This window comes from Catharus ustulatus, chromosome Z, assembly GCF_009819885.2.
Source record: "Catharus ustulatus isolate bCatUst1 chromosome Z, bCatUst1.pri.v2, whole genome shotgun sequence".
NCBI classification, from domain to species: Eukaryota; Metazoa; Chordata; class Aves; order Passeriformes; family Turdidae; genus Catharus; species Catharus ustulatus.
This window is the reverse complement of record NC_046262.2, coordinates 22,365,210-22,377,535: the sequence shown is the minus strand read 5'-3', so window position 1 is coordinate 22,377,535 and position 12,326 is coordinate 22,365,210. Positions and strand designations below refer to the sequence as shown.

The 12,326-nt window shown below is 41.2% G+C and overlaps 1 protein-coding gene across 1 annotated transcript in view; it reads right to left on the bottom strand.

Annotated features, from left to right (window-relative positions):
* The window catches only part of PIK3R1 (phosphoinositide-3-kinase regulatory subunit 1), a 55,231-nt gene extending 43,349 nt beyond the window's left edge, over positions 1 to 11,882 (bottom strand). The window contains exons 1-2 of the mRNA XM_033085453.1: positions 11,737 to 11,882; positions 6,454 to 7,198 (exon numbers count right to left, since the gene is read on the bottom strand). Of these exons, the coding sequence (XP_032941344.1) occupies positions 6,454 to 6,787 (334 nt within the window). The 5' untranslated portion in view covers positions 6,788 to 7,198; positions 11,737 to 11,882. The remainder of the gene's footprint in view (positions 1 to 6,453; positions 7,199 to 11,736) is intronic.
* Between the last annotated feature and the right edge of the window lie 444 nt (positions 11,883 to 12,326).

The window sequence follows — 12,326 nt, the reverse complement described above, 5'->3', positions numbered from 1 at the left end:
GTACGAGAAAATTGTCTGGCAGCTAACTGAAGTGTTAAAGACATTTTTCATCATTCATGTCATAGTTTACACAGTAGTTTTGAAGTATAAGATAGTCTCAAAATAATTTTTTTAAGCGAAAAACCCACATGCAATCACATCTTTCCCTGGATCAGGACAGCAGTGTGTTTTTGAAACTCTGCCTTGAGGATCTTGTTACCTGAAAAGCCATCAGTTTAAATATAATTTTTTAATGCTGTCGTACATGCCAATAAAGTGGGTCAACATGTGAAAATAAAAAACAAGATTTGGGTGCAATTCTTGTAGACTGTGGCATACAGCATTTATAAAAGGCTGAACAAAACACAGTCATGTTAGTACAAAAGGTTAAACCTGCTAACATTTGATGAAAAGATTTCAGGAAATGTCCAAGGATGCAGGCATTTCTACAACAGAGCGGAAAAAAAGAAAACAAACAAACAAAAAAAGAAAATCAACACAAGTGCCTTCTCTTAATAAAATCATCACAAAATAGAATTGCATTTTAGACATGTATTTTGCTGAAAGCACAAGCAAAAGGTAGCAACTATTAACCAGAGTTACTGTTTTGTGGGGTTTTTTGTTGGTGGTTTTTTTTTTGGGGGGGGGGTTTAAATTTTATTATTATCACTATTATTATTTAAAGCCAGAAATTCTAAATTCCCCCAGGTACTTAGATTCTCACCACAGTATTCTCAGGACTTAATAACCTTCTCCAGTTAAAATAAGCATGTCTTTAATATTTTGCAATTCCATTTGTCATTCTTAGCTATGAAAATAAAGGAGTTCTTTGTATTTTAGCCTTCAGATTGATTTCATGGATGTTCATCATGGAGAGTGGCTTTTGAGTAAGACGCAGATGCGAAACTGCACAGGCCAGCTGCAGTTACAGACCTGTGTTCTTTCACACAAGAAAATCTGGATGCATGTATGGCATCACACAACTATTTAAGCGGGCATGGTTATTTGCTCAGGGTGCTGAATGATCCACTCTTGGCAAACACTTAGTACCATGCATTGCTGAAACTCACAAACTGATGTTATCATATGCAAGCCTAAGTAAGAACTATTTGCTAACCAGTGAAAGTTTTTTTCAGATGTTCCTGGATCACAGCTACAGGACCAGACCAAGATGAGGCACTATTCTTATTAGATAAATTACATTGATACAGTCAGGGAAAAGAGAATCATTTCAGGCACACAAGCCTTTTCAGTCTAAGGTCACCTTTGAGGAATAAAAGGGGGTTCTGTGTGCCCCAAGTGATATATTTTTCACAGAAATATCTGTTGTTTAATTGAAGTATTATTTTAAAAAGCTCTCTCTCTCATTGTAATTTTTATCCTGTGAGTATTAAAATGCAACACAGAAGACTCTGTTTTAAAGGTCCTTCCTCCTCCTGCTTCCTTTCTCCTGTACCAGTAGGTGGGGCCATGCATCAACCATGAACTTGCCCAGGCCCTCTATTCTATGTGTTCTTGTACTTTCAAAGTCTATCTCTGTGCTTCCTGTGGTGCTTACAAAGGCTTTTGTAGCTATCACCAACCTGATATTATCACTGTGAAAAAAATGCTCCATCTCACCTCAGTGAAGCTTTCAAAAATCTTTGCAATCATCAGTGATAAAGCAAGGACTTTTGTTTTCAGATGCATGCACTTATCTGGCAGGTAGAAATTTGCCTAGAAATGTGATCACAAGTAGCCAGCAAGGCCTTATGGCAGGGACTTGCCCCACTTCTCAGAGCAAGTCAAACTGAACTGATATCAAAATTAATGACTGCAACATAGTTCTGACAACTGCAGCAGGACAAAGGCTTATACCCAAACTGGCTCTAAAAAGAAAGAATTCAAGGGCCCTGGCTTGAATGGCAAATACATTTACCATTTGTATTTGTCATGAGATTGTGACTCATCATTTCATCCCATAATTTCTTTTTTCCATTTGCCTAAATGAGGCAAGATGACTGTTTTCTTCCCAATGGAGGCTCCAGGTTTGCTGCATCTCACTCACTCTTATGTCCCTCAATATACAAATGTAAATAATTTTCACAAATGGATTGCTACACCAGCTTTATAGCAAAATTAAAGAAAGAAATCCTACACCACATTCAGTTCCAACCATGCAAAAATGGTTTTATGCCCTCTGTCAGATTGGATCTCTGTGAGACATTGCATAACCATAACCTGGCTGGCGAAAGGCAAGAGTTTCCAAATGTTCTCTGTTATTATCTTTGTGTTACTTGCTGATCTGTATCAGTTCTAGAAGAATAGTGAAAAAAAGTATGGGCTTTTTCTTTAAAAAAAATTACATCTGTTTCATAGCTTCATCACAAGAAGGAAGAGCTTCAAATTATTTTTAGGCTCAAAATCAGCTGAAATAGTACAAAGTGTCAACATAAACAACCCTTTTAAGTTACACAGGAAGTTGCAGGAAGTGCTAAAACATCAAAACAGACAAATTATTCATATAAAGTTCTGGTCTGCCCTTCTGCAATTCGATCTTCATTTCAAAGTGAGAATTTAGCATTCCAAGTTAAATCTGAAAGTATTTCAGCCCATCAATCAAATTTATGCTCCAAAGTCTGCTTAAGATCAGCCTTCACAAACCAGGCAGGGAAATGATACTGTATGAATCAACCCTAAGCGTATGCGGCCATATCAGATGAGCTGAATCAAAGTTTGCAAAATGTATCTGGACTTTGTACAGCTTATGCACTTTTCATTTGCAAGGAGTTGAGGAAACCTGGAATAAGCAAACGGAACCAGCTTAATGTAGCTTCAATTGAAAAAAAAAATTTCCAGAAAAAAACCCCAGTCACATAAAATCTTTGCTGTTTCACATAAACTTCAGGTCTCTAATGGGGAGAATACAGATGACCCTATGCTATGTCGCCACTGTTTCAGGTACCTCAATCCTCCCAGCAACAGCCAGGCACCCCTGCCTCATGGGAAAAAAACAGTGACAGGTTGGGTCACTTGGAACCTCACAACAGCAAGCGGAATCTCATCTACCATGCCATAGCTCTGACATGCATCAGGCCTGAGACTGGAAGGTGCTAGAGACTTCTTGGGGCTTTTGTTTCTCTTTTATTTTCATATCCTTTCAGATGAATTTTTTTCTTAAATCCCCACAAAATCAGACTAAATGTATTTCTTTATTGACAAAGATAAGGGGAAGACAGGCAAAATGTAACAGTCCTAAAATTCCAGTCAAGAAATGACAATTCTTGTCTTGACCAATGGTTCTAAAACTTGAGTAAGTCATGAGTAAAATAAAAATATGGAGAAATATTTAAGTGTTTTAATGGAAGTTAGGACCACCAGAAAGGGGAGTAGTTTTTCAGTAGTTTTTCACATTTAGGAAGCTCCCTGTTTCTAGGTAAGACTTAGAAGACATGGGCCTGATGAGCAGCTCTGCCTGTATCACCAGCCTCACTGACTGCAAAGTGTGTTTAGATGTGTATGATTATTTGTATGAGTAATACACATCTGTGAGTACTGGCAGCATTGTGCTTAAATACTGCAAATTAAATCTAATACAAAACAATCTGGACATTGAGGAGCAAGTGATCAGGCTTAATAAAGCCAAAGAAAAAATCCATACTGAGTGAGTAATTAAGTATTAAAGAGTATTGAAAATATTAAAAAGTGTTTTCTTCAAAAAATAAATCTAGGTGTATGGTAAAATTAAAGGAATTTCTTTGATTATGAATATACATTCTTTGAAATCTCACTTCTTGTGCTCTTGCTCAACATATATGTAACAGGGGTACATACAGAATTGACTCTTTACAGAATTAAAAAAGTATATGGATTACAACTCAATTAGGTACACTTATGAAGTCTTAAATTACAGTTGCCCATTAATTTGTAATTTTAATCCACAGTACGTTCAATTCATCAAGTAGTGAAAATGTAAACTTGATTGCTTTTGGTCAGGCAAGTTTCACACTACACATTAATTTATTTGAAATACACTCTGGGTGGAGAGAGAAGTATCATCCTGGGAAGAATCTTTTGGCCTACCGCCATTACATTGGCTGCTGGACAATATTCTCTGTCCCAAATGATATATATAAAAATAGTGAAGCCACCTGGAAATCAAACATATTGCTACATTGTTCTTTATCTGAACTACATTTCTGTCCTCACCTCGGCTTTTACCCTAATTTTTGTAGCATTTGGTTAACTTTAAAATTTCACCTTCATTTTGATTCTTATAATACTCTTTCAGTAAATAAACGTTTCCAAATTTGTTTCTAAGATTCAAAGCACTCTCTGCCTTAGATCTCTTCAGAAAAAAAAGATCTGTAAAGAGACTACTTTTCCTCATTTCTTTTAAGAAAGTATTTTAACTTTATTTTAACAGTAACTAAGCCTGAAGTTCAAATCTCTGTTCAGGAGGTTCTAATCCCTGGTCTCTTTTTTCTTTTTTTTTTTTAAATCAGAAGAAAAAAAGGTTGGACTGCAAGCTGATTCTTAAACATTTTAGAGCACAACAGGCTTATGTGTGCGGACTTTGAGAATGAAGACTCCCAGTTAAATCAGAACATTTTGTTTACAATTCCTAAAGTCCCATGACATTGCATGTAAAGAGTACCTTGTCTAAAGGCAATAAACCTCACATATAAGCAGAGCCCCTCAGAACTAGAGCAGAATTTCCCAAAGTAACTCCTGCAACTCCCATAAATGTCTGGGGAGGCTTGGAAACAGCAGGATTAACACCAGGACTTCCCAGTACAGTGCTATGGCCAGCTCACAGCATGGAGTTGTGAACAGAAGCATGTAGCAAGCATGAGTACAGAAACCAAAGAAGTTACAAAGCACTACTTTTTAAACCAATAAACGTCAAAGCCAGGATGCTGGTTGCTTCAGCATAGCATGCACACGTAAAGAATGAGACTTTCTTTCCATTCAAAATGACCTGCCAGCATTAAGGTGTCTATCCAAAAAGCCATGTTTATTCTGCAGTTACATAGAATGGTGATAACTATCTCCACAGTTGGGTTAAGAAATGTGAGTGTCACCTGAGCAGCCCACGTTAACATCCAATACAAGGACTGATCAAAGATATAATAGCTTTTTTTTCCAAAAGAAATACTCTGTATTCAAAACTATTCTAATTAAAGAGAAAACATGAGGCTCTAATGACTACCAGTCGAGAGTTCAGAGATAGGGACAGCATAACTCAAAATGCCACTACACCCTACAAATTCATCCTAACATTCATCCAATGATTCACATCTGGCACCGCAGACTTGCAAGTAACACTTGCTACAGTGCTTCAGAACACTGCTACATAAACCAGTGCAGACTCACTCTTCAGTAAGTCCCCACTGACACAGAAATACTTCTGTCAGGTTAACTTGGTTGCCAAATACATTTTTACATATTTCTGTCCTTATCTTTGCTGGTTATCAGCACAGCTGAATATAAACTTATAATATGCACAGAGGGATAAAAGTTGATAAACTGATACCAGAAATCTGCAAGTGATGCTGCAAACATTTCTGTGTAGGCAGTGTGACGATACTATTCATTACTATGGTGTAATGAGTGAATTTTTCACTGTGAAAATCATGATCACATACTACAACTCTTACTACCTACAGCTAGAAACCCAGAGAATTTATGAAGTATTAGAATTTGAAGAAATATAAACCACTCTAAACTTCTCTAATAGGCTGTAAAGTCTATTCTAAAATGTACTTGGCTTATTGATCTGTAAAATCCAACTATCTGAATGTCAGCAGGTAAAGGAGACAAAATCACTTTGAAGAAGAGTTTTTTGTTTCTTTTGGTTTTTTATCCCAAAGCTTTTCCAACTATAAAAGAGAAGACTTGCTTCTTCTCTTAACAGAATAGTTCTGATAAAATTCTGAGTTCTGCCTAACATACTGTTGCAAATACAGGTTAAAAAGGAAGATATTTCCTCTATTTAACCTTTTCTTATACAAAGCTATATTTTTCTACTGCATGCCATATCCCCAGATCAGAATATATCTCTTGCTTCTAGCAAGAGACTTGTGGTAAGAAGATACTTTTATTTAGAATGCATAGTGTTGGACTGACTGAGAACTTTCTCAACAGTGAGTCTGATGAACCACAACAGGAAACACTCCCATAAGTTTCTTAGAGACATAAAATAAATGTTAACCAGCTCATTTTCCACTAAAGTTTTTACAGTGGAGAATTAAAAACATACTTTTCTACCTGTGAGATGTACCTCACAATAACTCACTGGTTCTTGTGCCTGAGACATGAAATGACAAACTAGTGTGTGAGTTAAATATTACAATGTAGAAAAAAAATTCTTAATTGACTGAAATGAGCTGTACACTAAAAAAGCTGACCAGCAGGTGTTATATACACGAATGTACACTCAGACAAGACTGTGAAACAAAAATACCTGAAACCACGAACCTTCTGAATACTGACCTTGTTGCTCAGTCTCTGATTCAGCTTTTGCAGGACTTGGTGCTACTGGAAGAGGCCGAGGAGGACGAGGCTTTGGAGTAGGGGGAGATATTTTTTTTCTTCCAACGTACTCAACGTAAGTTCCTGGGAAATCCCCCCTCTCCCCTGTGGTTTCATTAAAGCCATTCAACCAACCTATTTCCTCAGGCTTTGCTTCTTCCCCTTCACTGAATCCAAGTGCAAGTAAGGTACCTTTATTCACAGTTAATATATCTCCTAAGTGCAAGTCAATGTCTTCTTCTCGCTCTTTTTTGTAGTCATATAAAGCTCTGTATTGGTATCCCTCAGCACTCATCTTGGCAAATGATTTAACATTCAAAAGTGTTATTAAACAGTATTAAAATGCAATTGTCCAGTTATAGTTTTATGTACAGAGAAATTCAAGATGAATTAAATGGGATGATGAAAATGTCTCTTAATAAAATCCAACAGAGAATGAAAAAACACTAGTCTGCCTTTTCACTGCTGGTGTTTTCACCAATGTATTTATTCTCAGTCACTGTCCATTGCAGAAGTTAAAAGTTCCAATTCTTCTTAAGCAATAGTCTTCCAATTAGCTCTTTTCCTGGGCTTGCCAGCACTTCTGTGTCTCCATATGCAAGTTCAGCTGACTCATTAGCCGGTCACTCTTTCTTCAGACGTATTTGCCACAGACTGCCCACACACCTTAAATATTCTGCCACCAAACTCTGCACACATCCTTTTCCTGGAAAGAGAAGAGAAATCTGATGAAATAATTTCACATTCTCTAGATGATTGTGAACTGGGTATTCTACCTATGACTTAAGCTTTCTGCAACCCTGGCAAAGACTGTGACTGTGTCCCACATAAGAATCCTATGTAACAATAAAATCAAGCAAGAGCACAAAAATTATCTCCAGATAGTATTTGTATTCTTATAAAGGATATATGCTACATTACTTGAACCAAATTTGTACCCCTGCAGTATGAGGCATGCTTCCTTCTCTGACTTACGGCTACTGAAAAGTCTCAGGGTGAGAGGGCTAAGCCCTGGAGCTATCCCTCCAGTGCAGTATCTAACCTGGCAGCAAGATTTTATGTATTATCTCCCTGAAGCCAGCCAGCCACACCCCTTCTCCACAAAAGGTCTGTCAAGACAGAGGAGGAGCTTACTGTAATTAGCATTGATCACTGGAGTATTCAGTCTCCTCCTGTTTATGACAAGGGTGAGGATGAGCAACAATCTGCATCCTAAAGCCCGTATTTCAAAAACCTTTTGGAGGAACTTGTCCTCTCATAATCTGTAAAATAACCAAAGACTCGAAAGAGCTTCTACTTGATGACTACCATATTTCCCCTTTTTCTTTTTTAAAGGGGGGCTTTATCACGCCTCCATCCTCCAGATTTTTTTTTTTAATGTGTTTATGGTATAATACTGGAAAAACAATCGGCAACTGAAACAGGCACACCCAGACCACCTAAGCAGCCCTAGCAGGAGTAAAGTACCAGGGTGTATGCTTAAATTACATTAAAGGCATGAGAACACAGGTCTGAAGTTTTGGCTCAAGGTTGCCTAACCATAAAGTAAAAGAAAAAATATGACTAAAACTCAAATTTATTTAGAAAACCGTTACTTGAATACACATAGAACAGTGAAAGCTTTCTAAACATTATTTCAACTGTTATTCATTTTAATCTACTTAAAAAGACAAGCCAAATCATAATTTGAAATGCTATAGTGGAAACCAGAAAGTACTATCCAAAGCTACACTGAAAGTCCTAAACTACATCTGAATAAAAGACCTGAGAGAGCTGTGTAATACCAGCAGGTAAAATATTGACTATGTGCTATGTACTCAATGTATAGAAAATTATTTTTTTTGTGAAACACTCCCTTTTTACACTGTAAAGAGACACCATCAGACAGGGCTGGAACAGGGAACATCTGACAGCTCTTTTCCACACCATTTTTCAATGTCTGTCATTGTCAAAGTCCTTTTAAATATGACTAACTGACAAGCTAAGAAGCGTTTATAAGAATGCATATGGGCTTTCAGTGCCAATGAATGAACCTGATCCCCAATTTATATGTGGCTCCTCTGCAGTTCATCATGTCCCTGCAGCACATTGCACAACATCTCTCGTGACAGAAAATCTTGTTAAGTTCTTGAAGAACTTCCGTATCATCCCTTGCAACCGGTTTTTGTTGTAGGAAAGAATGATCTGACCTGAATTAGACTTCCTATTTCAAAAAGCTTGCACATAAGTATTTATTTTAACAACTTGCAAATCTCTCCATATGTATTAGGCACTCAGCTCCCACCAGTTTTAATTAGAAATTTCTGCAGCCACTTCTGAAAAAACAAACTATGCTGCCTACCTGATGCAACCAAGTGTCACAGACTTTGCAATTAACATGAATAGTTTCATTGATATTTAATTTTGTCTCTTCTACCAGAGAAAAGTCTACCGACAAAAATTGGGGAAAAAGCGTAAGTATCAATATATCAACTAAATAGCAGAGTAGCCTTTACAAAAGCATGGATTTCTCCTCTTTCACGTAGCAAGAGAAAAAAAATGCACTTACAGAGTGTAGATCCAAGTGTAATGATTAATACAAATGTTTCCAATCAAAACCAGCTATGCACACAGCAAAGCCTGCTAGAAAATTACCACTTTGACTACTTTAAATACTCTGAAATATTTATTTTCTTTTTAAGGAAGGTTCAACAAGTGCTCTGCTACAAATACTTATTTAACTCCTACTGCCTATGGGCATTTGGGCAGCCAACAAAGTCTTCTAAATACTGCATAATTCAACCGACTTGACCTACTCCTCTGATCTTTTATTATCAAATGTATCATAGAAACTTTATGGCCATATATTTAAAATGAGTACTTCTGTCTCTTATGTATCTTTTGAAAATACAGAACTAGAAATGTTGTAGAAACATAAGAACTTCTTATGACAATTTTAAAGTGCATTTTAAAAACTCAAAACATTAGAAAGACTCAGTGAAGTTATGGTAGCAAAGTTTCATTAGACCCAGTTTCCCTGGGGCTCGGAGCTGCAGTACCTGTTCATACTCACTTATCAGCACCACCCTCAGTACAGAGTCCCCAGCATCTGACCTACGGTTCATGTACCTGGAGACACTCCTGTGACTCAGCCATTCTGAACTTCTTGGATTTATGCCTTTTTCTATTGTCACTACAATTGCTTCTATTGTTACTACAGTTCAGGGATGAACTAAGACTCAAGAGTTCAAGACTCTTGTAGATAGAACTAACACAGGGGCAAGCACCAGTTTTCCACAGCTGCTCAGCAACACCACAGTGTATCCAAAATGCCCTCTTGGAGTGCTTTGCTAAAATTCTGTACAAAAAAAAATCCCTTTACTTCAATTGAAATTACACAGTCTCTACACTCAGAAATTTTGACTCAAACTGACTTAAGCTGACTGGTCCTAAAACATATAGCTTGGACACCATCTTAAATAGATTAAAACGAACAAACTGAACACTTCAGGGAAGAAACACTCTTACATTTGAGATGATGTACTACTGGATTTGCATTTGGCTGGTCAAATGGAAAAGGAGGATGAAGTATTGTAAGAGAATCATTGTTAATTTGTTTTTTATTTACTGTCTAAGAGCTTGATGACTCTAAAAATTCCTGAGTTCAGACAGAATTCCACTCAGCAGAATATTGGGCATTTATGTTGGGCATTTCAGTAGTGACAAAATTTAAAATTCAACAAAATAACTCAGGACATTCCTACAAATTTAGGTGGAAAAGGCAGGGGCCATGAAATCTTCCCCTTTACCCTTCCCTTCTTTCGCTGTTAAAAATGACATCTGGCTCCCACTTCACTGGTACCAAAGTGTTTCCTCCCACACAAGCTATCACGCCTTTGGTGCCAGAGAATAAAAACTTCTACACTGCATATGCATGCACTGTGATACCAGAGGGGTGGGCTGGTTACTGTTACAGCATCCCTAATGCAAGATGCAGATTTTCTTCACCTTTATATTAACAAATTTAATAACCATATCTCCTTGCACTGCAGTCTCTCTAATACTAATTCTAAAACTCCCTAGAGAAATAGTGCCTAACACAAGCTTCCCTTCCACTGCAGGGTAAGCTTAGTAGATTGAAGAGCTGAGCAACACTCAGGGAGACACTGAAATAATGAGAATTGGGGGTAAGCGAGGAAATTTGCTTGGAGACCTACTCTTCTCCCCACTAGGTGTCTACACACCTGTGACTCAAACAGCAGCTTTCTCTGGAGTACGCTCTCCAAGTGGAGTCGACCAAGTACCACATTAGAACACTATTTATTGCAAGAAAGTGAAGTCCGTGATCTATCACGAAGTAATATCTTTATACAGCTTCCAGTCTGAAATAATTATTTTGAATCTGTGGATATTATATCGCAAGTCTTTGAACGAGTCCAAATACGTACACATTGAACAAGTATTCTGAGCACTGTATATCACATCTCATTCTGAAACATCTCAAAGACCTTATAAAGGCTGCAAACGATGGACGAAGGCAGGTAAGCATCCAGACCACTTCGGCAGAATAATTAAATTAATAAAGATAATTAAAAAACTTAGAAAAGCTGTACAGTCTGAACTTCCGTCCCGTTGAAGAGGACGGCAGGTTAACCACACCGGAGCCCTGCACCGACATGCAGTCCCCGCCGCAGAGCAGCCGTTCTCCGGGCGCCAGTGCCCGTGGGCTTGCAGCCCCTCCACCGCCGGGCAGGGCTGCACCTAGCCGGCGCTCCCCGGGGCGCGGGGACGATGGCGGAGCCCCGGGCACGAAGGACGCCGCGCCGCCCGCTCCCGCCCCAGCGCTCCTACGGACAGCCCTTCCGCCGCCCTGGGGCTGTATCCCAGCGCGGGCCCGGGTCGGGGCTCCCGGGCAGCCCCGCGGTGGCCGCGGAGCGCCGCCCGTCCTGCCCGTCCAGGAAGCGCCGGGCCGAGCCGCCTCCGGCCGCGAGGGGAGAGTCTGCACCGTGCTCGGGGCTCGGCCTCGGCCACAGCGGACGGCCCGCCCCGGCCTGCCGCGCCGGAGGGCTCGGCGGCGCCACAGCCCGCCCCGCAAGGGGGAAAAGTTGAGCGGGGCGGCGCTGCCGCTCGGACTGTCGCCCCAGAGGGGCGGTCGGTGCCCGGGTTCCGGACAGTCGCACGGCCCCGCACCGCCCCACTCCCCTGCCCCGGCGGCCGCCCGGGGGGCAGCACCAGCTGCAGCGGATGCAGCGGGACTCGCTTTACCTCAGCGGCAGCAGCGGTAGCAGCAGCTGCGGCAGGAACAGCTGGAGCAGCAGGAGCGGCGGGGCCGTCACCACTTCTCTCCCACCGCCGGGCAGCAGCTGCCGCCGCGACGCCGCGCTCTCCGCCGTGCGCCCGTCCCACCGCGCTGCCGGACCCACTGCCCCGACCGCGCTCGCCGCCTCAGCGCCTCGGCGGTGCCGTGCCCGCCGCAGGATCTGCCCCCGCCCCGCCCTCGGCGCCTCCGCCAACCCGCTCGGGCACCGCCCCGCCGCGCCCGCTGACTGACGGCCGCACCGCCCACCCCGCGCCCGCCGCGGGCACGGCACAGCCCGCTCTGGGCCCGGCCGCCGCTGAGCTCCCCGCAGCTCCCTCCGGTGGCCAGTGGCTTTTGGGTCGTCGTCCTCGGGCGCGGCGCTCTGCGATACCTGCGAGCCTCGGGCCGTGTCTGCGAACCTCGGGCTCCGCCTCAGCCCGGCGGGGACCAGTGCAGCCGGGAGGCCAGACGAGCACGTGCTTCTGCCTAGTTCCTCGTTAGGGATTTTCCTCCTCTCCTTTCCTTCCCGCCCCCCTGTGTTAATGCGGTCACGTTG